This window comes from Barbus barbus (genome assembly GCF_936440315.1).
Source record: "Barbus barbus genome assembly, chromosome: 30".
In the NCBI taxonomy this organism is placed as follows: Eukaryota; Metazoa; Chordata; class Actinopteri; order Cypriniformes; family Cyprinidae; genus Barbus; species Barbus barbus.
In genome coordinates, this window is record NC_136758.1 from 27,411,178 (window position 1) to 27,438,977 (window position 27,800).

Consider the following 27,800-nt stretch of genomic DNA (forward strand, 5'->3'; position numbering starts at 1 on the left):
TTAAACGCATTAAAGACAGAATCAGTCTGGAGCAGCACATCTGCGGTAAGTCCACACAGAAACTCAACTTTTACCAAATAAAATAAAGTCAACTTTGACATATTAGTTAATACCCGCTTGATTTCTCGTGTGTTTATATTAATGCGGAGTATAAGACTAAATCGACTCAACAACAACAGCACAAAACTGATTCAGGGTTTTGGATTTGCTCTCTTCTGATTTTTTATGGATATAATTAGTAAAAATGAACGTTTCAGTGACTGATTTTGGGCATTTATTGCTGGATGTTGGCAGGGAGCGACATGAATGAAAATCATAACAAGCGATGTCCGAATTTCTCCTTAAATATGAAAAGAGGTCAAACAACAGATTAATAAATGTATCCAAATTACACAAACAGTTTATGAAGATTCACTTGTTTTGGCATATTTTTTAATGTTATCTAATCTCATTTTGTAAGTGATTTTTCTTTCAGTTTGTAGCTTAATTGACTATATTTGAGTAGTAAACAGTTCAGGAAGGCTTTCATCTCATACCATTGATGTGATGGTTCAATTCATCAGTATATATTGTAATAAATATTATTATTGTTGTATCTGATGTGTTCCCACTCCACATACTGTAGGAGAAACCGGGGCTAGTTGTCACACTTTTTACTTCAATGCATATTCCTCATAAATGCCTTTTTTCCCCTCTCTTTATATGCACAAAACTTTTGATGAGAATATTATTGTAGTTATCAATTTTCATTTAAAATATACGTGACAACTTGCCCCACTGTCACATGTATATATGAGTGTGGTTTTATTTATTAATTTATTTAAACAAACATTACAGTTCAGTTATTTATTGAGCTCAGAAAAGTATCAAATCATGCATTTTAAGGGCATAAGGATATGAATATGAGTGAAGGTACTCATGTCATTTTGTCCATGTGTTTTACATGATTTGTGGTGTTAAATAATACAATGCAAAAAAAAAAAAAATGGTGTAGAAACAGTTTTCACTCAGAAATTGCTTGTAAATTTGACAAATAATTTTGAAGAAATGGCAAAAAATTAATTGAACATCAAATTTTGAAGAAGAAAGACCGAGATGGTAGGCTCTTGTAAAACATACTCTGTTTTTAGCCTCAAAAAATCATATTTTAAACATGTTTTACATCCTTCTGTACGTATTTCCATGAATATCTTTCATGAAATGACTTGTGTGGCTATAGGTTCTCTAGCAGATTTTCAAGCAGGCACTTGGATGTTTTTGTGTTTAACATGTGATTCATTAACCGAGAAGCAGCGTGAGTGTGTGTCAGAGGGGTTTTCAGAGTGTACTGTTGATTTTGCATGTCATGGATCATTTGTTAGGCTCTTTTTATATTGAGGAACAACATTATTGCTAAATTAAATCGATTTGCTGCAACGAGCAATACTAATAGTAATGCTGAGATATTGTAAAAACTGTGTTGTTGCAGGCATGTTTTGGGCTGGACGTTTGGGATTTAGGCCTTCTGATTTCCATGGACCTCCCATAGAGGACTGAGATGATTAAAACACTGAGCCTGATCTCAGATTCACACACTCATCCTCTCGCTCTGAATGCTTGTGTTTTATTTTCCATCCTGTAGGTCAAATGGCGAAACCATATGAGTTCAACTGGCAGCGGCCTGTTCCTCATTTCATGCAGGAAGGAGCACATTTTGACAGATTTGATGAGGTATGAATATTTCTCTGATTCATTGACTTTGGTGTTTACTGAAAAACATGTGTTTATGTGTACTATGGTAAATCATAAACACACACAGCACATAGTGCACATGGTTTACCCATAAATCATTTAATTTATTTAAAATTCACTTTACAAAGTACAGTTTTAATACAATATTTACAGTAATTATATATTTTTATATATAAAATATTTTCATATTGTATATTTAAGAGAATATAATATTATTTGATATCATAAAATATACTAAATTAAATAATATATATATATATATTAGTAGTTGTTGTATATATTTTAATTGCATTATTATTTATATTATATTGTATGTAATTTATTTTGTATTTATAATATTTTTAGATAGTTTTGTGTGGAATTTAAATAATTTAATTTATGTATATTAAATTGTATTTATATTGTTTTTAATAAAATATATTTTTTATATTAAATGAGGCTTTATTCTCATAGGAAAAAATGTTGTTTTAAATAAAAAATTAATCATCATGGTGTATTTTTATTATTTTTTTAAATAAATTTAATATTTTTATATTCTTTATAGTATATTATTATTTGTATTTTATATTACATTTTTAGGTAAATTAAATGCAAAAAGTTTTATTCTCATATTCTCCACTTTAATGGGAAATTAGTTTTATTAATTTTATTAATTTTATTAATAAAAAAGTCATTACGTTCCATAGTAAAAAAAAAAAAAAAAAAAAAAACAAATATATATATAATAAAATAATACACTAAAAAATTAGTCAATTTTAAAACAACAAAATGTTATGTTCTGGATGCATTTCAGTAATGAAAATGCATAATATATCAAGTATACAAAGTAGTTTATTGGATATTAAGAGTTAATTAAGAGGTTTTTGTTGTTGTGATGTTTTTATGAGCTTCATACAAGCTAGACTAAATGTATAGCTCAGCTGCTGTACATATACTGTGGTTTATGATATGTTTGATGTAACGTGGCCTAGATGCTGGCTGCTTTAATCGCAGAGGATTCTGTGAACATCTGTGTTCTCAAAGACACTCGTCCCATGGGAGCATTCACTCAGCCTGGAGAAGTTTATCTTGGAATAAAAGTTTTCTGGAAGGATGTATTCTCATGAACGACGTGTCAGAGACTGGATCTGAGCTGTTAAAGCGGCGTACAGATTTCCCATGAGGCTCTGAGAGCATTCGGAGGTCCCTCTCTCTGTCGATATGAAATGAAATTCAGCTTTATTTGTTTGTTATCATTATATCTTTGGCATTATCTCTTGAATGCTTAAATTGATGGGGAAGGAATGCTGTGATTGTGTTGACTTTATGAAGGTGGTTTATTTGACTTTGTTTATTTTTTCCCAAGATGCAACAGGGAGCGTTAATTCAGCAGAAGATAAATATAGCATTCATTTCTGCTTTCCTAATTGACAGAACTGCAGAGTTTCTCATAGCTGCTCTCTCAGTGAACTTTAATAGTGTAATGAAACCCTTTATAGAAGTTACAGGCGTCTAATAAAGTTGTAACAAACATTATTTCTGCTTTATTTCTGTTGTTTGCAGGATCCGTTTGTCTTTGAGTCTAATTGTTTTTTCAAAGTGGATGCTTTTGGATTCTTCCTGACGTGGAAAAGTGATGGAAAGGTAGAGACTGTGAGAATGTAAAGCATCTCAATTCAGATTCTATGCATTAAAGCATGTACTTTACTGGCAATGTGAAAGAAATGTATTTTATGAAAAAAATTGCATTGTTGAGAGAGAGAGAGAGGAAAAAATAAAATTAGTTGCACAATCACATTTTATCAGAATTAATGTAAAATAATAAAATAGTTTTTATTCATCTTTTGAATTGTTTTTTATTTTTATAGTTTTCTGTAGTCTGTAATTTTAGGTACATTTTAATTTATTTTTATTTAATTTTGTTATCAATTTTGTTATTTGTCATCTAAATGAAAATGAGAAATGTTGCCTTGGCATATAGCTGAAATAAAATATTTGATTTATTATTATTTTATTTTATTTCAATTTAATTTCAAGTAAGACCAGGTTTTATGGTTTTAGTTTTAGTTAACTACAATGAAGTATTGTACATAAAACAAAACACTATAAATCTAATTTTATTATTACATATAGAAATATTGGACAATATTTTTATATCACTGGGATACTTATATAATTTTTAATGTTTATATATACAGTATTCTGTGTTCATTTTAATTTTAGCTAAAGTTTTAATAATTTTGTTGTGTTTTGACATTTTAATTTATTTTTGTTGTAGTTATTTTAGCACTTAAGTTACTAAATAAAAATGAAAGAAATTATGCCTTGGCAACTAGCTGAAATAAAATGATTTATTTTGAATAATAATTAAAAAAGTCTCATTCTCTTCTTCTGTAGTGCGAGGGATTGTGGTAAAATCTTGCTGGTGTAATTGTGATTTGTCTCATATCTTTTTATTAGGAGGGTCAAGTGTTAGAGTTTTCCCTGATCAACAGCATACGAGATACCAGTGTGCCAAAGGTGAAACTACTAAATTCAACATCAAACTCGATTTACTTTCTTAATTCATCTTCCTCGTTTTATAGTAAATGATTCATCACTGCACAGTATTCAAAAACATGTCAGCATCTTAATAACAGCCCTGGAACTGATTTAATTTGACATGAACAAAATGAAGTGCCACTCTGCTTGTTTCATTTGTTTTTGTATGTTTTTAATTCATTTAAGACTGACGACACTTTATAAATGTATATTTTGATGAGGTTGTGTTGTGATTTAATGAGAGCTAATTGTGATTTGTTCATTATGTGTTCATGAACTTTCTGTAGGACCCAAAGATCCTCTCGGTGCTGGAGGCCGGGGGAAAATGTGAGAGTAACCGGGAGGACAGAATCATCTGCATCTGCAGCGGCACAGACCTCGTTAACCTGAGCTTCATGTACATGGTCACACAAAGCAGCAGCACTGCCAAGGTAACGCCTGCGCGCTCTAGCTGTGATTCATACATACATTATGAGCAGAAATAAAACATTATGGCTTGCGTAGTTGGTTTGGATTGATCTGTTAAACATGTTCAAATGTCTTCAGCCACATTTGGGCCCTGATTTTTACATTTAATTACAAAAAGCGTGTTTTTCCTAGAATATCACATTATAACACTATCTGATATAAAAATAATGTGTAATATATTTAGTAGAAATCCTGGCAAATCTAGCATTAACTAAGCGACTTTGAGATGGTTGCAAACTGTGTAAATATACATACATATATATCTATTAAATGTGTAAAATATATTTCTAAAATATAAAATATTTTACATAATTTTTTAACAGATTGTATTAGATGTAATATTGCATTTTTATTTTTATATATTAAAAAAAATCTGTAAATTATTTATTTATATACATATAAATATAACATTTTATATATAAATACGATAATTATAATATATATGAAAAGTATATACATTCAAAATTATAAATATATATATTTTTTTATATAATAGAAACATTTTCAGATTTTTTTAACAGATTTCATTAGATTTATTTTACATTTTGTTTTATATATAAATAAAATAGTCTATAAAAATAATGTATAAATTATACGGTAACACTTTACGGTAAAGTTCATTAGTTAACATGAACTAAGAATGAACAATACTTCTACAGCATTTATTAATCTTAGTTCATGTTCATTTCATCATTTACTAATGTATTATAACAAATACATTAAATTATAAATTAAATCGGGAATCAGATAAGCTGTTTACACAATCTGACATGGCTGCGGTTGGAATTGAACTGCGGGTTTCGTCTGGACAGAGGAGAACTGAAGTCTGGTTTCTCCCAAGGTTTTTTCTCCATTCTGTCTCAGAGAGAGTTTTGTTTCCTTGCCACTATCGCCTCTGGCTTGCTCAGTTAGGGACACTTAATTTCTAGCAATTATCGTCAATTTGATTGCACAGATACTATTTAAACTAAACTGATCTAGACAATGACATCACTGAATTCAATAATGAAATGCCTTTAACTGAAAATTGAGTGTTTAATCTTATTATACATACACTCTGTCCTCCAGTTTGATACTGTTACACAATGCATTGTTAAAAGCGCTATATAAATAAAGCTGACTTGACTATTATTAAAATCACAAGTTGTGTGAACTAACATGAACAAACAACGAACAACTGTATTTTTATTAACTAACATTAACAAAGATTAATAAATAGTGTAATAAATGTAGTGTTCACTGTTTGTTCATGTTAGTTAATACATTAACTAATGTTAACAAATGACACCTTATTGTAAAGTGAATATACATTTATCATTATAAATTTAATAAAAATCTGTATACATATCAAATATATAATGGTTGAATCTTCAGTCAGGCTCTGTATATAATCTTGACAGATTTTATTTATAAATGTTCTACGTATTTTAAAGAAACACAATTATATAAATAAAAATAAATATGTAAATAAAATACAAATCTGTCAGATTATATATAGAAAAATGGACCGCAGATTCATCCTTTCCCTGAAGGATTTCAGCTGAAGGAAGGTCATCAAACTCACATCTAATTCCAGCTCCTGACATCCGCCTGTCATCGTGCCGTCACCGCTGTCGTGTCTTAAAGCACTGCTGATGTTATCGGCTCGTCTCGAGGGTCCGTTGTGACCCCTGGGATGCGTGCACTTGTGTTCAACTAGCAAGCAGCTGCTGCTTCGGGACCCTGTGTTGGTCTCACCCCCGTGTTTTGTCTGAAACATGTGCTTGATTCATTATTAGATTTCCGGGAAGAAAGAGTGTTTGCATTAGGAGAGCATTAGATGTGGCATCATTTATGTCCTGGAATCTTCTTTAAAAATAGCACACTCATAAAACGCTATGAGAGGATAACATGTTTACTGAATGGCAATATGTTTACAGCACATCATCCACTCGTTCAGTCATGCAGCCCTTCAGTCTCAATCATTTAATGGGTTCATTCCCAGTGCTTCATTTCAAAGGGTCTGAGGAAGAGTTCAACCAAACATGAGCATTTGCTGAAATTGTACTCACCCACAGGCCATGTGAATGATTTAGTTTCTTCATGGGAACAGATTTGGAGAAATTTAGCATTCAATCACTTGTTTAGCAATGGATGCTCTGCAGTGAATGGGTGCCGTCAGAATGAGAGTCCAAACAGCTGATTAAAAACATCCACAAGTAATCCACACCACTCCAGTCCATCAGTTAGTAACGTCTTGTGAAACCAAAAGTTGCGTGTTTGTGCATTTTTAGTACGTTTTTAACTTCAAACAAGTCCATAATAACCATAATAATCCTCCAGTGAAAAAAAATCCATCTCCTGTCGTCTCTCACATCAAAATCCAGCTGTTTAGAGCTATTTTGGACTGTTTTGGCTTGATCTGTCCAGATTCACACCAGACCACTTTTTCACTGGAGGAAGCGTTATTATGAATTATGGACTCATATTTATTTAAAAACATTTTAATGATGGATTTGTTTGAGCTTTTGTCTTCTTAAGATGTTAACTGATGGACTGGAGTGGTGTGGATTATTGTGATGTTTTTATCAGCTGTTTGGACTCTCATTCTGACGGCACCCATTCACTGCAGAGCATCCATTGCTGAGCAAATGATGGAATGCTGCATTTCTCCAAATCTGATGCAGAAACAAACTCATCTACATTTTGGATGGTCTAAGGGTGAGTAAGTTTTCAGCTATTTTTAATTTTCAGATGAACTTTTCAATAAAGCATGTGAATGAGTATGCAACTCCAAGGTTATGGGTTCGATTCCCAGGAAATGCATACTAAGAAGTAGGGCTGTGCGATTTGGGGAAAAATATCAAATTGCAATGTTTTTGACAGATATTGCGATTGCGAATTGATTTGCGATTTGCAAAGTCAAGCTTCAGCTCAATATTGTCAATAATGTGCAGCACAGTATGAGTATCGTTACCCCGCTGAAAAAAACTAACAAAAAAACAATAGAAACCATCACAGAAATTCTTACAGTTTCCATAAAAACCATTACAAAATTCCTTTTTGTTTTGGGCATTATTCCAATAGGAATTACTGTTGTTCTATTGGTTGCCATCTGCTAGATTACATCAAAGACTATATAAAGAGACTTTGACTACATCCCACCAATAGAATGCATCAAATACCAGTAGACACCATTATAGTTTACATTAAAACCAATGCAATTCCCATTATAACCCTTAAATCCATTACATTTTCTATTGTGTTTTGGGAGGGGTTTTTATTTTGGGGGGGGGGGGGAGGTTTAATTGTTTTCTGCAGGGAAGATTATAATGGTATTACTACTTTTATGAAATTAATGAATTTCACAGGAAAGATTTATTTTTTATAATTTTTATAATTATTGATGAAAACAATTGCCGCGCTGGTGGAAACAACACGAGTCCGTGCCGCAACTGTCAAGAGCGACTCGACGGCGTTTAGTGTCCCGCAGCAGCAGCGAGCCGTCAGCACAGCTGAAGAGTTCTGCTTCAAATACTCACAATAAAGCACAAGTTATTATCATGAATGTGTCCGGGGGAAATAGTAAGGATTCGTCATCTCCTCGTTAGACGCGCCTTAAGAGAGAAGTGCCTCTTCACGGATAACGATTATATTAAAGAGTTTTTGTTTTCATTTTTATTTATTTCGTTAAGTGGTAATTTAAAGCTTTCTATAGATATATATCATGTCTGAGGCATGTATTCGCTGTCTTTCGGTTCATTTTTGTGAAGCGCTCCTGTTCAAGATAAAAGCACAACGTTTTGTTGATATTGTGAGTGCACACAAATAAAAGTAGACCCTTTACAGTTACGAATGATGTATTACTCTTACCTTTATGAGCAAAAATTACGGCGCAAGTTGTTTCCATTGAAAATAACATAAACTTATTTCAAATTAATTTGTTGGGGAGATAAAATGTGTAAGATGAGGTTCATGTAGCCTACAAATAAAAACATCTAAAAACGTATCTTTTATTTTCCAGTACTGAAAGCAGAACCGATAAGAGAGCTCTTGATATGCGTTGTGACGCAGCTCTTGCAAATTACCTTTTTTGTTAGTTGTCTGTCATTTCGAAGCTGAAGTTACATACGTTTTAATTTGCCTAACTTTCGATCAGACCCTTTTTAAATGGTGGGCGTTTACGCAGTTGGCTAGAGCAGTGCTGATCGGGGAGAACGGAGGTGCTCTCACTCTATTGGTTAATAAGACTGTCACTCATGCATATGCTCTGGAACAGAGTAATATTACGTCCACATTGCAGGCTTTACGATTAGCAAATCGCAACATCTCAAATCGCGATTTCGATTAATCGCACAGCCCTACTAAGAAGTACTATTGATTTGTCTTTCTGAGAAAAATCTATCAGCATATTTTTCTGTTTCATCAGTCATGTTGGCCACAAAGAGACTGGAAACTCACTGACATTTGAAGTTTTATCCTCATATTTGCTTGTGTGTTTTTGCAGCAATGGACAGACGGCTTGCGGTCATTGATTCAGAACTCTCGAGCAAATAACGTGTGTCCGATGACCTGCCTGAGAAAACAGTGAGTGCCACCAGCGAATACAGCACAGCTCTAAATCACTGGCACGGTTTCAGCTCGCTAATGTGCTGTGCGTCGAGTCACTTAATCACTTTTAAGGTTTCATAAGAAACGATTCGGCCAGCAGCCGTGTTTCTAACTCATTACTGATACAAGCTAATCACCTAGAAAAACACATTTTCTTTACATTAATATTCGAAACAAGTTACTAAGCTCAATCAGCAACGTTGATGATGTGCTGTCAGTTACCACAGATGAATACTTTACTATCATCCCTCAGTTTGTAAAAACATGCAAAATTCTTGTTTACAGTAATGCACATCTAATGAAAGTCTATGAGGCAAGACATTACAAATGATTTCAATGATTCCTCAGGAAACTGTGTGTTGTTTAAGCTGTAAAAGTGTTTTGGTTTTTTTCGAAGGTGGAAGAACTTGTTTATTAACCATAACCTAGAATATTTCACTTTTTGCTTACATATTCATTGCTTCTCTTTCACTTGTGTTTTGATTTATTTTCTGCAGTTGGATGCGGTTATCATTTTTGACCAATGTGAATGGAAAAATACCCGTCAGGAGGTACTTTTTTTTTTTTTTTTTTTTTGATATTTGATAAAAAGTGAGCAAATAGTATTTGGCCACTCATGTTAAAGTTACTTAAAATGTCTATATGTCATTGCATTAGATAAAAAATCACTTTTATATAGTGCCAGGCAAAAATTTGGAATTAAGATATTTAATGCTCAACTAGACTGCATTTATTTGATCAAAAATACAGTAAAACCGTGATAAAAATCATCATATTAGAATGATTTCTGAAGGATCATGTGACTCTGAAGACTGGAGAGTAATGATGCTGGAAATTCAGCTTTGATCACAGAAATAAATTACATTTGACTATATATTCACATAGAAAACAGATCTTTTTTAAATTGTAATGATATTTCACAGTACTCCTTAGGGGTGTCGAAATTAATCGTTGCATCGATACATCGTGATGCAGGAATAGACCATAATCGATTATAGCCTATGATGTCATTTGCATACGCGCTTGTCATGCGAGTATTAAAAATGCCCTCTCTATTTGAGCCTGGCTTTTTGTGTGCGCTAGAGACAAACGCGGCGGGCTTCATTGCACAGAACATGCGCTGTGAGACGCGTGAGCATTGCTTGACAGTGCTTCCACTCGCTGTTATTTTAGTATTTTACTTTATATATGCTTTTATTTGTGCCGTTTGCGATGCAGTACGTATTAGATGCACGAAACTGCGCTTTGTGTTTGTTTGTCCTGAAGCTTGTGGCTGCGGTTAAATGCACTTGCATCTACTTTTATGATACGAAACTGATGTAAACACTGTCAGTGTGTTTTCAGAACAGGACAAAACATCTTATATGTGGAAATAGATCTGTGCATTAGTGTGAATGCAGTCTATTAAAGCTGCCAGTGTCTATTATCAAATGGCAATAAGGCTGAGGAAATAAGAAAAACCCATAACTATGATTATCTGCAAACGTTCGATACGTAAAGCACTCCCAGATACTGAAAGTGTGTTTTGTTTATCACTTGTAATTGTCTTTTCCCCTCTTCATTACTTTATATTTGCTTGTATGTTTTGAAGCTATATTTACTTTTAATTCTTAACAATAATAGTAATTAATTATATATTAATTAATTAACATAATTATTTTCAAAAGGAGCCTGCGTCAGACTTTGTTTCCCTGTGTCTTGTGTTTCCACGTGCTCCCCGTGTCTCCTTTTGCCCTTATTTGGACTTCCTGTTCCTTTCCTCATTTGGTGTCATCATTAGTTTATTAGTCCCCAGCCTTGTGTGATTAATTATCTAGTTTTCTAGTTTTCCCCAGTGTTTATAAGTTCTCTGTTTCCCTGCCTCTGTGTCCGGTCTTGATCGTCTATCCTAATCGTCATTCTGTGTTTTTCTGTGTCTCCTGCGATCTAATCTCTAATCGATCTAGTCTCTAATCGAATCGTTGACATGATAATCGTAATCGAATCGTGAAACCAGTGCTGATTCACACCCCTAGTACTCCTGTTTTTACTGTATTTTTGATGCAGCCTTGGTGAGCAGAAGAGATTGAAATATTTGAATTATTCTAAACCTTGGACCGGCAGTGTATGTCAATGCATTTAGAAGATTATATAAAGAAATACAAGTGTACTTTTCCAGCAAACATGTTTGATATAAAGTAGTCTTCGAATTGGTAAAACAGATCTAATGAAGAGAAATGATGCTGCAGTGTTTGAGATGCACAGACACTTGATCTAATTAAGGACATTCACTTGTTTAAAAGCGTGATGTCCATTTGTATAACCAGTGAATGTGTCTGATTTTCTGCAGTATCACACGAACCTTTGCCTCGGGCAAAACGGAGAAGGGTATTTTCCAGGCGCTGAAGGATCTCGGTTTACCCAGTGGAAAGGTCATTTTTAACAGCACTTAACTTTCTCTCAGATATCATCAAATACACGGAGAGCTAGGCTGGAGATATTAATAATGATATAATCGTAATGCTACGCCACACATAGGCATATAACCACATGCCTGAATGTAGTTTCAGTTTGCTTTAGTGATGACCGTGAACTAAATACTACTGTTTCCTGCATGCTGCTTATAAAATGTCAAATATAAATATATATATATTGTTCATAGAAAAATATTGTTTAAAATCTACATTTTATTTTATATATAAATAAAAAAAATCTGATTATTTAATATAAATAAATAAAATATGTAGAATATAAAAATCTATAAATTGATTATAAATGTATATACATAATAAATTATGTTATCTATACTTGTTTAAAATACATATTATTTATATAAAAAGGTTTTAAAAATAATTTAAATGTTTATATTTTATATATAAACAGGCTTTTTTTAAAAATCTATAAACATAATTGAAAATGCAATAATTATGTATAATAATAACGCTTCATTTGTGGTCACAATTTCTTTGGACTTTGCATGTTCTCTTCTGCAAATTGCATGCATACTACATCACTAAAGATTCTATTTTTTCTAATGAATTTACACCCAGCTGATTTGTTTCTGACTGAAGACTCTTGGCTTGTTGTCATGTCGTTAACAGAACGATGAAATCGAGCACGAGATCTTCACATTTGACAAGTTCTACAGTCTTACGCAGAAGATTTGTCCCAGAACTGATATTGAAGCGCTGTTCAAGAAACTGTAAGCATGCAACCTGAACTTTTATTTTACAGTATATTAAATGAATTAAGCAACAAATATAAAGCTTTACCATTTTAAATCTGCGAATTCAGCGAGATATTCTGTAACGATTGCTGTTTTAGTCATTTTAGAAATAGTTTGTTAATGTTGGATTTGATCTATTATTGTCTATTATATTCATTATAATGTCAGTATATTATATTATTATATTCAGTATAATGATCCCTGTTTTTATTAATACGTGTTCTTGGTCTTATTATGAAAGATTCATCAGTGCATGTTATACCTAAAAATATTTGTCTTCAATTATATTTTGAATATATTAAAATATCTTTATACTCTTTCATTGGAATGTAATAATAACGTCCATCTCCATAAATACATCTTTATGTAATTAAAATGGCTTTTGAATGCCGTTTCATGCTGACTTTAAGAAATAGATTTGCAAACATCTTCCCATCAATGATCTATAGTAGTTTACGGTTATATTCGGCCCTTTGCATGAATGAATATTGTTTTAGAAGAGTTTTTCCCAGGAGTTACACAACACTAAACTAAACAGTGTTATATTTAATCATGCATTGCCTGAGGAGCTTGAATATCAAACCGTTAATCTAACTAGACTTTGTGAGAAACATGCAGTAAAATATGAATAATGTGACAGATGAACCATTCATAACACCAGAAACATGAATTAAAGGAACAGTTTACCCAAAAATGAAAAGCAGCTGAAAATGTGCTCCCCCTCAGGCCATCCAAGATGTGGATGAGTTTGTTTCTTCTTCAGATTTAGAGAAATGTAGCATTGCGTCACTTGCTCACCAATGGATGCTCTGCAGTGAATGGGTGCCGTCAGAATGAGAGTCCAAACAGCTGATAAAAACATCACAATAATCCACTCCAGTGCATCAGTTAACATCTGGAGAAGCCAAAAGCTACATATTTGTAAGAAACAAATCCATCAAGATGTTTTTAACTTAAAAAAATTGCTTCCAGCTAAAATGTGAGTCCATAATCCATAATAACGCTTTCTCCAGTGAAAAAGTCCATCTCCTTTTGTCTCTCACATCAAAATCCAGCAACATATTTGTTTCGAGCTGTTTTGGACTTGTGTTGCTTGATCTGTGCAGATTTCTCTCCTGATTCACACCAGACCACTTTTTCCCTACATGAAGCGATATTATGTGTTATTGACAATGATTTGATATTAAAAACATCTTAATGATGGATCTGTTTCTTTTGTCATCTCAAGATGATGTACTGGAGTGGTGTGGATTATTGTGATGTTTTTATCAGCTGCAGAGGATCCATTGCTGAGCAAGTGATGCAATTTCTCCATATAGTAAAGTTTGAATCATTGGGTTTTCTTGTGTTGTCTATTTCTTTTCAGCAGGGGAGACAAAAGTGATTATTTAAGCGTAGACCAGTTGGTCCAATTTTTGAATGAAGTAAGTAATTCTTTCCTTTAATAACTTTCAACATCCTGCATGTGAGCTGATTTTTGCACATTTCTTACTCCTGGACAGCGTGTTTATTTAGCAGAAGTGTCTGTAATATTCCTCCACGTCTGCATGCAATGAAAATGTAACGTTAGCCTGAATGACAGACCCGAGTTTGAAACATTAGATCAAGTGTTATTAAGACTTTTGTGTCTGTTATGTGTCTTTTCTTCTTTGAAGTCTTTCGTCTCCACTGTCTATTGTTTTAATTAACATTTCTCTTCTCGTCTGCTTCTTCAAAGAAGCAGCTTAATTTAAAGCAAGCCGTTCCTTTTGTTTAACTTTCTGCATGTGTTTATTAAACAAAGATGCTTTTAACAAATTACTCTGATTCCTTGACCTAGTTAATGTAACCTGCAGGTTTTGTTCTCTTGCGTAGAATCAGAGAGATCCACGTCTGAATGAAATACTCTTCCCGTTCTTCGACTCTAAATGTGCTTTCCAAATCATCCAGAGATATGAACCTGATGACAAACTGAAGAGGAAAGGTGTGTGATGTTACTGTGTTTATATGTGTCTATTTATTCTTCAATGGTGTCTAATGTCTTTGTTTTGTCTTTTATTACTCTTATTTATTACCCATTATTACCCACCTCTCAATACTTGATTGTGATTGGTCAGTGCCAGGATTTTGCAGTCAACTAAATTTCTGTATTTAAAAAAAAAGTAAAATACATTTTTAATAAAAAAAAAATTTGCATATAGAAATAGAAAATTAATTTATATATATATATATACACCAATGACTTGTATAGACATTTTACAACAGCATATTTTCACATAGTAAAATAACTTAGTGTCAAATCAAAATATAATCTTCATTTATTTCATTATTTATTTATATGACAAGCAGTTGTTTAATTATATGCAGGGTTTATTTTATTCTGTTATGTTGTCTAGTTTTACTAAGTATTACTGTTTTGATTTAAATGCTTATTCATAGTTTGTTTGCATTGTTCATGCCTGAGTCACATTCATATCTTATTATGTAAATACAGTTTTGTAATCTTGGAACGCCACCTAGTGTAGAAGTACAGTAACTAATGTTTATTTCAACAGACAGATTTAGATGAATTAAAGGGCTGTCTTGAACATCTCATTAATACATGCATGAGTAATGAATGGATGGATGTGCAGGTCTGATGTCATGTGACGGGTTCTGCCGGTATCTGATGTCTGATGAAAACGCTCCTGTGTTTCTGGACCGGCTGGAGGTTTATCAGGAGATGGATCAACCGCTGTCTCACTACTTCATCAACTCGTCTCACAACACCTACCTGATCGGCAGACAGTTTGGAGGGAAATCGTCAGTGGAGATGTACAGACAGGTGCTTCTGACCGGCTGCAGGTACGAGCAGATGCAGAATATCAGCCTGATAGCTAGGGATGCAACGATACCATTTTTATTTTTTTTATCCGAACCTGAAAATTCTGAGTATCTGCCAATACCCATCCGATACCAGCTCAGTTTTTTTTTTATCTATGTTGAATTTCTATACTTCTCTGCGTTTACCTGATCGTCACTCTTTTGTGTGTTAAACACAATCTATAAATATATACAACTTCATTTTAATGAAAAATATACAATCATAATCTATGACAAAAATAATATTATAAACTAGGTTAGTGGATAATTCAGCAGCAAACGTTACTCTAGAAAAATCATGGGCACACAATAATTTTATCAAATCTAATCATTTAGTGAAACAACATTATTTTGCGGGGAACAAATAAAAGTTAATAAGTGTAGGACTAAACCTGGTAAAATGTTGCACATTGCTCTTTATAAAATACATTCATGAAAAACAAGTATATTTATAAATATATACTATAAAATAAAAATACATTTATTTTAAATGTAAAACACAGTAAAGAAGGCAGCAACATTTGATAGAACAGAACAAGAAAGACTGTTAATAATCTTTCATTGCGCAAAAGTATTATAATACGAAAGGCTCCAACACAGAGCGGCACAAAGTGCTTTTGCGCATCCCATGCGCCGAATAATGCGCTTGAAGCAACATGGAGTCACAGTGTGCAGCATAGCGAAGTTCAAAGCTCAAAGTGAATAGATATTAATGCATAGTGTATTAAATCTTTGCAATAGTTTGAGCCTTTTCTTTTAACAGTTTTAAATCTCAGTTATTGAGCGCTCTTGAAGAGAGTTTCATCGCCTTGACTCTAGTAACCGAACGCAACACTCAGTTTGAATGCTGAATAGAGGATGACAGACAGCCGCAGCAGAGAGAAGAGTTTACGTCAACTTGAATTTAAGGAGTTAAATATTCATCTGGACCTTACATTGAACTACTTCAGAACAGCATGAAAACTTTATGGTGCTTTATAATGTTTTTGTGCCTTTTGTGGGGCTTAACAATAACAGAATTGTATACGCACAGTATCCGATTTGGACCGGTCTCGTCTGACAGTATCGGAGCCGATACCGATACTGACTATCGGATCGATGCATCCCTACTGATAGCATTCATATAACTGCAAATGTAAAAAAAAAAAAGAAAAGTCATCTGTTACATTTCTAGTAACAATTTTAATTAACTTATTCCCTATTCATTTGTTTTTTACTTAATGTTTATTAATAACTTTCTTTAAAAAACAAACATTTTATTGCATTATTATGAGATTATCTGTTAATTAGCTTTTTAAATGGAGAAATACCATTCATGAACTTTCATTCATACATTTTCAAATGTGATTGTACATCTACATTGAAAACAGGATATAAAAATAACCTATCAATTAGACTGCATGCATTATAAAGCGTTGCCAAATATTTATTTATTTATGGGGGTATGTTTAAATGTACATTTCATTCATACATTTGATTTTCAAATGTGATTGTGCATCTATTAATATGGAAAAGAGTATATATTGTTTTAAAATACTTTATCAGTTAACCTGCAGATACTATAAAGTGTTGCCATATTTATTTATTTGGGGGGATTTTTAGGGTAACACCTTAAATTTCATTAAATAACTTTCTTTAAGAACAACCATTATTGCATTATTATGACGTCATTTGTTGATGCACTTTTTAAATCATGATTTTTTTTTTTTCAGTTTGTTTTGTTGAAAGTGTCAGGAACACATGGCATATGGTTTTACTTGCAGGTGTGTTGAGTTGGACTGCTGGGATGGAAAAGGTGAAGATCAGGAACCCATAATAACCCACGGCAAGGCTATGTGCACAGACGTCCTCTTCAAGGTGAACGCAAACACAGAAACCGTAAGGGACACCTGCGGTTTCACCACACGTGCTTTTATACCAGTTGGTCATTACGTCACCTCGCCCGTGACGTCCCTCCCGTCCTTTGGACAGATTTCATTGGTATTCAGAGCCGGTTGCGCTGTAGGTGTTCCCCAAAGCGTCTCCTGACGCAGCTCGAGTTCCTGAAGAGGAACTTCAGTGTGTGTGTTCAAAATCAATATTTTTGTGTTGTTTTTTTTCAGTAAATGCTGCTAAAGAATCTTCTGCGATTTCTCTGGAGCTTTAAATAGTCAATTAAATGTATTTGTATTAATGCTTTATCCTGAAAAACACTTACAGTGTGTTATATGCAGGACGTCATTCAGGGAATTAAAGAAACGGCCTTCCTGACTTCAGTGTATCCGGTGATTCTGTCCTTCGAAAACCACTGCACGTACGTTTGTGCTTAGTTATCCTTATTAATATCTCACAAATTAAATGAATAGTTCACTCAAAAATGAAAGTTTGCTTAAAATGTGCTCATCCTCAGGCCATCCAAAATATAGATGTTTCTTCATCAGACTTGGGGAAATGTAGCATTGCATCAGTGTCTCAGCAATGTATCCTCTGCAGTGAATGGGTGCCGTCAGAATGACAGCTGATAAAATCTTACTAATTTTAACTAATTTTCAGCTAATTTGTTTCAGCTTTTGTCTTCTCCAGATGTTAACTGATGGACTGGAGTGGTGTGGGTTATTGTGATGTTTTTATCAGCTGTTTGGACTCTCATTCTGACGGCACCCATTCACTGCAGAGCATCTGTTGCTGAGCAAGTGATGGAATGCTTCATTTCTCCAAATCTGATGAAGAAAACAAACTCAACTACATCTTGGATGGCCTAATTATGAACACATTTTCAGCTAATTTTCATGTTTGTGTGATCTAATCCTGTAATAATTATGAAAGAAATGCACAATATGATTTCACCTGTGTTGTGTTTCTCTCAGGAAACATCAGCAGTATAAACTGGCACGCTACTGTGAGGACATTTTTGGAGATTTGCTCCTGAAACAGCCGTTAGATGATTTCCCGGTGTGCTTAATTACACTTTAAACCTGTATTATATTGTGTGTTTATTCAAAGCCCATAACACAATTATTAGCTAAGGTTTTTCTTTCTTTCTGTCTCAGATGGAGGCCGGATCTCTGCTGCCGTCTCCAAATGACCTCAAAGGAAAAATCCTCATCAAAAACAGAAGATTAAAACCTGAAGTTGAAAAAAGTAATGATATAAACCCCTTTCAAATGTTTACCACAGTCGTTCCTACCAGATGCAAATAAAATAATTAATTAATATCACATCATCATGTTCTGGTCTGATATGTATGATGTTCTGGTCAAACGTGCCATTTATAAATGGAGTAACTATGGTATTTTGGAATTAACCATGGTAAATATATTTGTTTGGGAAGTAGTTTCGTTGTTAGTATGTCAAGAGACGTAATTCTCAAGGTCCTAAAACTCATAGAAAGTGATGTATATTAAACAGAACAGCTGGAGCACTTCAGGAAGCACATGGAGGCCGGAGAGCCGAGCATCTCCACGAACATGTCTGAAGATGAGAATGAAGAGGAGACGTCCACCGGTGAGCAAGAGTCGTTTAGATGCAAAGCACATCTGCTTATTTGCTTGGTTGCAGTACATTTTTGCACCGTATCTAAAACTGGAGGTCTAATCTGTTTCCTTGCATACTAAGAATAAAAGATGGCTTTATCCAAAGCGTCTTACATTACATTCAGGCTATTCATTTTTCAATTAATGCATTGTTTACATTAATGCTTTATGCATGAAACTATTAAAATGCTCCCAGGTACAGGCTGTAAAAGCACTATATTCTACACATTTATCATAATTTAGATATTCATGGTCATTTTCCAGTCTCTCACAAACCTGTTGTTTAAATTTACAATAAGACGGTAAGATAATTACTAAATCTTTAACTAAAATTAAAAATTCAACTAAAATGATAACTTAAAATCTAAAAATAAAAGTTAATTCAATATATTAATTCATAATGTATTTATAATATTAAAATAACACAGATCAGTTGAACAGGATCATTTTGCTGCTGTATGCAAATGATTTCCAACATGATTGGCTAACCTTTGCATAATGGTCTAGAGAAATCTTCTTTTTAATCGCATATTGTCTTGTGTATTGTTTCACATTCAGTCTTTTTTAATGAGATGTATGTTTTAATGTGTAGCAGAGCTGCTGAACGAAGCTCATCCCGAGCGGATTCACGGATGTCTGATCACTGAGGAAGAGAATCGTGAGGAAGAGACGCTCCCACCCAGAAAGGTCCTTACAGCATCCTTACATAATCACCATTACAGCCATAATTCACCCAGAAATACACTTTATTCACCCTCATGCCACTCCAGACAAGTCTGCTGTTTGTTTCTGTGGAAAAAGAAGATTATTAATGCAGCACTTGTACATGCTGTGACAGTTTATATTATAATTCAAGCACATACTGTACGCTGTAGTCTATAGTGAAGCATTTATGGTGCTTTTATCAGTGGTGTTTTACTATCATTGATATACTATTATAGTTTTATTAATATTGTGATCCTAAAAATGTTTGCACTATAATTACTTGCTTGCTTTTATCGGTGTTATATTATATTTTTATTAATATTTTGAATTTTTTTATACATTTTCCCCTTTTAATTTTAACGTTTCAGTAATTTTGTTCTTCTGTTTTTGTCTTTTTTTAGTATAACCTTTTTTATAAGTATTTTATAGAACCTTTATTAATATTTCTTTTATTTTTAGTTACAAAGACACTTCATAGTGACATCAAAAGTATCTTAAAAGTGGCTTCCACTCCATGTATTTGCTTTTATGCTGATTTATCCATGTTATTATAATATCACTGATATGCCATTATAGTTTTAATTAATATTTTGAATTTTTACTTTTTTTTTTTTTTACACGCATTCACTTTTTATGAATAATTTGAATTTGTATTACAATTTTGAATACTTTTATTTTTACATTTTTAATTTTAAAGAGCAAGTCGTTTTCTTGCATTTCTGTCATTTTTATTAGTTTTTTGTGTTTATATAGTTTTTAGAAATTGTTTTATTTTTAGTTCTTTTACTTTATATTAATCTAAATGAAAATTAGAAGTGTTGTTGGCTAGTTTTTTGTTTGTTTGTGTATTTGTATATATTTTATATTTTTATATAATTTTTTATATTTCATTTTATTTTTAGGTTACAAAAATATTTGAATGCTTTAGTTAAAAACATCATTTGTTTTTCACAGAAGAAAGTAAGTTGTGTGTGTGAACTATTGCTTTTATCTTTTAAAGAAGTTATCATTTCTATATTTTAAATGCATTTTTAAAACTGGCCCCGGTTTGCTTTATTAAAGTAACTTCTGACAGTTGTTTCTTCTTCAAAGAGCAGAGGAGAAATGGAGACAATGATGAGTTTTTGTTATTTGGTGAGGAGTGTCATGAATTAACTCAGACTTCACTCGAAGCCTTTTATCATGATAATGGGCTGAAGAAGCTTTTATATTTCTGCCAGATTTACCCATTACTGTCTTTTTCCTTCTGATGAGGGGAATCTCGCAGACACTCGCTGTCATCGGCGTGCATAAAGAAACGCTGTAGTGCTCAAACTGTGTTGTTTAACTCAAGCTTGTTAGCAAAGCAAACTCAGGGTTAGAGATATGAACAAACACCTTTGAGCTGCTGAGATCTGCTCGGACAAACACAGCACATTTCCTTAATATTTGTATTATTGTGATGGTTTCACTGCTATTTTTTCACAGGCTGGTGAAACGAATGTGGCTGACGAACAAGCTCTGATTCAGTCGTACACGTATGTGGCAGCCACTACTAACATCCACCCGTATCTGTCCAATATCGTCAACTACGCCCAGGCCGTCAAGTTCACCAGCTTTGATGAAGCCGAAGGCAAGTGCATTTTGCACCAAAAAGACAGTATTTAGGCCTGAAATATGCTTACAAACGTATGTGAACACCAGTATGATTTTTGTATTATTTCCGTAGTATTAAAATTTTTATTAGTCTTTTCAATTATGAATATTTGGATTTTTTATTTTTTTTTTGTCCTTTTATTAGTTTAATTTTACTATATTTAGTTGTAATTTTAGTATTTTTTATGGATTTTGTCGTTGTATTATATTATTCTTTTTTATATATTAGTAGTTCCTATATTAATTTTAATTTTAGTTTATTTTTTTATCATTTTGTTTTATTTTTATTTTATTATTTTTTTATATTACCATTTTTAGGTTTAATTCATAATTAATGACAATATTTTGTCATTTTTTTTATGTGATTTTAACTTTTTTTTTATTTTATTTACTCTTTTCAGTTTTCATTTTAATTTATTATTTATTTAGTTTTTGTAATTGTATGTACTTTTATCCTTTTTATAAATAGTACTATTTTAGATTTTCATTTGACTTTTAGTTTATTTTTTAGTAATCTTATGGGATTTGTCTTTTATTTAATATTTTAAAATGTAATGTATGTAAAGTTTTATTTATTTATTTATTTATTTTTTTATTATTATTGTTATTAGTAATAGTATTAGTATTATTGTAATATTTTATTTCACCTTTAGTTTTTATTTAATTTGGGTTAGTAATTTTAGTGCTATATTTTCTCATTTCTCATTTTTATTTTATTTAATTTCAAGTTTTTCATCTGATATATTTTATTTTATTTTAGCTTTATTTCAGCCAACAACCGTTTTTAATAGTTTTACTTTAATTAAACATCGATAACCCTGGTGAACACGGATACTTCTACAAGACCAAATCTGGTTTATATCATACAATCAAAGGTGTCTCTGTTTCAGGACTGATGTCCTCATCTTGTCTGTTTATCCACAGAAAAAAATATTCATCATAACATGTCTTCCTTCAACGAGTCTGTCGGTTTGGGATATTTAAGGACAAACGCCATTGAATTTGTGAAGTATCCTTTGTTTTGCATGCTGACCCGTGTCTCATAAACTGTCTGCCCCTTGAAAGCTAAATGTTGATTTTATGGTTCTCATTTAAACGTGCACAAAGTATTTATCTTATAAAAGGGGTCCTGGACTAAAAGGATGCAACATCGTGCAAAAGTGTTTGGTAACTATTGTAGAAATGCCTGCCTGGAACTTATTAATAATTTATTCTGCACTAAAAGTGTCCCATATAACAGCAAAAATGTATTTAGCTGACCTTGTGACCGGTTATGCCTTGTAGCATAAAACATGTGAATTATATCATGCATGGTCATTTAAAACACATTTCTTTAGATATAAAACCATTTAAATTGGAAAAAAGTTACTTGGTGCATCTTTAACTTTAGTTATATTTTATATTTTATAGTCTCTGTTCCCAGGGGAAAAAATCAGATGGATAGTTGGATACAGTTTTCAGTATTTGTTTTTTTGCAAGTTCAGTTTAATGCCTTCTATTCTCTGCTGTATACAGAATGAATAAACTCTAGAGGTAATATCATAGCTTTTTTTATTTTTAGTGAATTAATTCTTTTATTTATTACATTTACTTTATTACATTTTATTTTTATTCATTAGGAAATTAAATATCATCTTTGGAGTAAAATATAATAATTTTTTTATTTAATTTTTTTAGTTTTGAATATGTTTTTTTTATTTATTGAATGTATTGAATTTTCATAATTATTTTTATTAGTGAATATAAAAATCTATGCATATATTTACTACTTTTATTTCATTCCATTTAAATTTTTTATTTAATTTGCAAATTAAATGTCAAACATTTCATACTGAAACCTAATGTTTTGTTTGTTTGTTTTTGTTTTTTATTTGTGAATTAATTTTATTATATTAAATTCATAAAATTGTTATTAATTTTTTATGAGTGACTATAAAAATATATGCAAATATATTACATTTATTTTATTCTATATTTATATTTATTAGCAAATTAAATGTCAGACATTAAATAATGAAACATCGTGTTTTAATGTTTTGTAAATTATTTTTTTAATTTGTGAATTTATTTTCTAATTATTAAATGTATTGTATTTTTATAATTTAATTGTGTATTAGTGAATGTAAAATTATATGCATTTATTTATTTATTTATTTTTATTTCAGTTAGATTTGTATTTATTATAAATGTCAGCCATTGTATAGTAAAACTTAATGTTTTTTTAAATTATTTTTACTTTTTATTTGTAAATTTATTATTTATTTATTTAATTTATAGAATTTGTATAATTTAATTTTTTATTAGTGAATAAAAATATGCATAAATTTATTACATTAATTTGATCTCATTTAGATTTTATATTTATTATCAAATACTGATTTAATACTGAAACCTAATATTTTATTTAATTTTATTTTATTTAATTATTTAAATAATTTTTTTTATATGTGAATGTATGCTTTATTTATTTCATTAATAGAGATTGTATAATTTATTTTTATTAGTAAATAGAAAAATCTATGCACATATTCATTAATTAATTTAATTTAATTTTATGTACTGAAATCTAATGTTTTAATGGAATTAAACTTTATTCACATTTTTAGAGTAAATACAGTGGCTCAAAATGTCTTTGAATCAAACTGACTCTCACTGCATTTAAGAGCACAAGAAGAAACCGTGTGTGATCGGTGTTCAAATGCTGCAGGATCTTTTATCCTAACCAACTTATTTTGTTTTTTAACTGTGTCTTTTAATCAGCTGGTGTTTCAGTGATTTTCAGCGGAAGCATGAAGTCACTGTGTGTGTGTGTGTGTGTGTGTGTGTGTGTGTCGGCTCCTTCTAACTAAGATGAAATCTTCTGAAGCACATGAGAAGAAAAGCCTGCCTGACTGAGGTCTGGAGTTTCTAATGAGAGATCCGTCACATCTCTGCTCTCTTTCAAAGTGCGTCTGTAGTGTGAAGCAGCAGACCTGCAGCGTGAGGATGCCTTCCAGGATAAAGCTGAGTTGAACGTGTGCAGAGCTCCCCGAAACCTTTCCGTTTTAGTTTCCTTGAATGAGATGCGCAGCTACAACAAACGCCAGATGAGTCGCATCTACCCCAAAGGAGGCCGAGTGGACTCCAGTAATTACATGCCACAGATCTTCTGGAACGCCGGCTGCCAGATGGTAGCGCTGAACTTCCAGACCCCAGGTGATGCAGACGACACACACACACACACACACACTGCATCACTGGACTCCATCTGTGCATCAGGCACTGCATCTTCTGGAGTTTCCTACTGAACATTTGACACACTGTACAACACGTTTACTAGGTGAATCTCACAAGAACTTGTCGCAATTTGCACATTTTCATAATAATTGCATTTTCTATTAAATTCAGTTTCCTCTCAAATTGTCGTTATTGTAATGAAATATATTTGTTTAAAGCTTTAGAGTTATGCTATGGTGTGATAGTACCATGTAACATTTCATTTTTTAAATAGAATTTTAATTAAATGTAATTATTTTATTTATTAGCAAATTAAATCTCATTGAAATGAAAAATTCATTAAAATATAAAAATGTATTTTTATATACATTTAACTACTTTATTTATTCGAAAATTTAAATCTCATTAAAATGGAAAATGTCAAAATCATAGAATTTTGTTTATTTATCTTCATAATAATAAATTCATTTTTAATTCTTTTTTTTTTAAATTTTTATTATTGTAATGCATCTACATATTTTTAATTGATGGTTTTGTATAATACTACAGTGATTCTCAGTGGTGATTCTCAGTACTGTAATGCAGTATTTTTTTAATTATTATTATTTTTTATTATAAACTAAAGCATACATTAATGTCAGTACCAAAAACATACCATGATGTACTAAGTTTCATTGACATTTATTTATTTATTTTTGCAGTCATGTATAAAAAACCTAGAAATATCAGGGATTTTTGTAAATTGTCATTATGAAAAAAAAAAAAAAAAAGCATTACAGAAAACAGCAAATATAAATAAATATACACTGCGGTTCAAAAGTTTGGGATCAGTAAGATTTTTAATGTTCTTTAGCCTGCCTGCATTTATTTGATCAAAAATGTGGTAAAAACTGTAATATTGTGAAATATTATTGCCATTTAATATAACCTTTTATTTTAATATGTTTTAAAGGTTTAAATAATTGTATTTATTAAATATGTTTTTATTGTTTTATTTATTATCAAATCTCTCTAAAAATGTCAAAATCATAGAAATTGTCATAGAAATTAATTAATTAAAATATATATAAAAATCTATGGAAATATAAATTTTTCTGTAATTTTTTATTAGTGAATTTATTTTTAGTTTAATATATTTTCATCATTTCATTTCTTTTATTATTGCATTTCCTTTATTACATTTATTTTGCTACATTTTATTATTTTATTTGTCTTTTTAGGTAGAACAGCATTTATTAAAAATAAAAATCTTAAGTAAACGAAGTATTAATTTCTTTAAAACAATCTTTTGAATGTTAGTGAATATAATAAATATGTTGTTAAATATCTCAGTGAGAGCATTAAATCTGTTTAAAATGAAAAATGTGACTGTAATGGAAATTGATTGGTCAGTGGTTTGGGAACTGTGTCTTTAAGCACAACGGACAGTATGGTTATAATATATATATATATAATATAATATATATAATGGTCTTGATTTTGTGGTAAAGTCTGTTCCTCGGCCGATCTGACTCACCTGTTGCTGTGATTCTGCTCAAATATTGAACAGGAAGAATCATGATTATTTAGGGTACTACTGTAATATTACCATGTTACAAAAATCCAGTTTCATTTTTTTTTTATTAGTGAATTTTATTTATTAAATGTATTTTATTACAGCAAATTAAACTAAAATGTAAAAATCATAGAAATTAATTTATTAAAATTTATTTAAAAAGCATGGTAATATAATAGATTTATTGATTTTTATTTTCAATTTATTTGATTAGATTTTCATCATTTTATTCGTAGTTTGTGAATTGATTTTGTTACATTTATATTATTACATTTAATCGTTTTATTTATTATTAAATAAAATCTAATTGAAATGAAAAATGTCAAAATCCTAGAAATTCATCATTCAAAAAGCATGCAGTATAATAATTTTATATATATATATATATATATATATATGTGTGTGTGTATATATAGTTCATTTATTTTTAATTTATTCCATTCATTTTCCAGGTTTATTTTATTGAATTTATGGTTTCATTTTTTTATTAGTGAATAAATTTTTATTTATTAGATTTATTTTATTATATTGTATGATTTTATTTATTAGCAGATAAACTTTCAGACATTTAATACTGAACCCTATGTTTCAAATGAACAAATTCTAATCAAGTTTCTTTATACTAAAGTTAGTCCTGTGTATTTCGTTTGAAACTGTACTAAGTCTGTTGTTTTCTGTAGATTTGGCGATGCAGCTCAACCAAGGGAAATTTGAATATAACGGCTCATGCGGGTAAGTTTAAATTATCTAATTATGCTATAAATCACAAAAACTCAACTGACTTTGAGTTTTGCCTAAAAATGATGTCTTTTGCTTGCTGTTAATCGTGTTTGAAGTATAGAGTTTTAAGTAGAGTTTCAGTGCTGGGAAAAAAAGTAGTGGGGAATTTCAAATGTTTTACATTAAATAAAAAATGGAGTACATTAGACAAGCTGGATACTGAGCTGAACTTCCATTCATTATTACTCAGGGTTTTTGACAGCTATTGCACTAATAAACTATCATTGGCTCAGAAACGAACCAGATAGTGTTGACACAATTATCACTTGACAATACATCATGAGTTCCATAAAGAGTTCCATCGCTCCATAAAGAGTTCCATCGCTCCATAAAGAGTTCCAGCGCTCCATAAAGAGTTCCAGCGCTCCATAAAGAGTTCCAGCGCTCCATAAAGAGTTCCAGCGCTCCATAAAGAGTTCCATTCCATAAAGAGTTCCATCGCTCCATAAAGAGTTCCATTCCATAAAGACTTCCATCGCTCCATAAAGAGTTCCATTCCATAAAGAGTTCCATCGCTCCATAAAGAGTTCCATTCCATAAAGAGTTCCATCGCTCCATAAAGAGTTCCATTCCATAAAGAGTTCCATCACTCCATAAAGAGTTCCAGCGCTCCATAAAGAGTTCCAGCGCTCCATAAAGAGTTCCAGCGCTCCATAAAGAGTTCCATTCCATAAAGAGTTCCATCGCTCCATAAAGAGTTCCATTCCATAAAGAGTTCCATCGCTCCATAAAGAGTTCCATTCCATAAAGAGTTCCATCGCTCCATAAAGAGTTCCATTCCATAAAGAGTTCCATCGCTCCATAAAGAGTTCCATCGCTCCATAAAGAGTTCCATCGCTCCATAAAGAGTTCCAGCGCTCCATAAAGAGTTCCATTCCATAAAGAGTTCCAGCGCTCCATAAAGAGTTCCAGCGCTCCATAAAGAGTTCCAGCGCTCCATAAAGAGTTCCAGCGCTCCATAAAGAGTTCCAGCGCTCCATAAAGAGTTCCATCGCTCCATAAAGAGTTCCAGCGCTCCATAAAGAGTTCCAGCGCTCCATAA

At 31.7% G+C, this 27,800-nt stretch overlaps 1 protein-coding gene across 4 annotated transcripts in view; it reads left to right on the plus strand.

Annotated features, from left to right (window-relative positions):
* Positions 1-27,800, plus strand: part of plcb4a (phospholipase C, beta 4a) — a 50,000-nt gene continuing 22,200 nt past the window's right edge. For 2 of the 4 annotated variants that reach the window (XM_079385687.1, XM_079385685.1), the window contains exons 1-22: positions 1-45; positions 1,622-1,710; positions 3,274-3,354; positions 4,171-4,230; positions 4,539-4,682; positions 9,206-9,285; positions 9,807-9,860; positions 11,639-11,720; positions 12,390-12,490; positions 13,884-13,938; positions 14,369-14,477; positions 15,127-15,337; positions 17,119-17,212; positions 17,569-17,648; positions 18,202-18,286; positions 18,385-18,475; positions 18,743-18,838; positions 19,460-19,554; positions 21,040-21,184; positions 22,132-22,216; positions 24,278-24,402; positions 26,659-26,710. In XM_079385687.1, the coding sequence (XP_079241813.1) occupies positions 1,627-1,710; positions 3,274-3,354; positions 4,171-4,230; positions 4,539-4,682; positions 9,206-9,285; positions 9,807-9,860; positions 11,639-11,720; positions 12,390-12,490; positions 13,884-13,938; positions 14,369-14,477; positions 15,127-15,337; positions 17,119-17,212; positions 17,569-17,648; positions 18,202-18,286; positions 18,385-18,475; positions 18,743-18,838; positions 19,460-19,554; positions 21,040-21,184; positions 22,132-22,216; positions 24,278-24,402; positions 26,659-26,710 (2,009 nt within the window). In that variant the 5' untranslated portion in view covers positions 1-45; positions 1,622-1,626. Of the gene's footprint in view, positions 46-1,621; positions 1,711-3,273; positions 3,355-4,170; positions 4,231-4,538; positions 4,683-9,205; positions 9,286-9,806; positions 9,861-11,638; positions 11,721-12,389; positions 12,491-13,880; positions 13,939-14,368; positions 14,478-15,126; positions 15,338-17,118; positions 17,213-17,568; positions 17,649-18,201; positions 18,287-18,384; positions 18,476-18,742; positions 18,839-19,459; positions 19,555-21,039; positions 21,185-22,131; positions 22,217-24,277; positions 24,403-26,658; positions 26,711-27,800 lie in introns of all 4 variants that reach the window. The other 2 variants (XM_079385686.1, XM_079385684.1) reach the window with 2 other exon arrangements.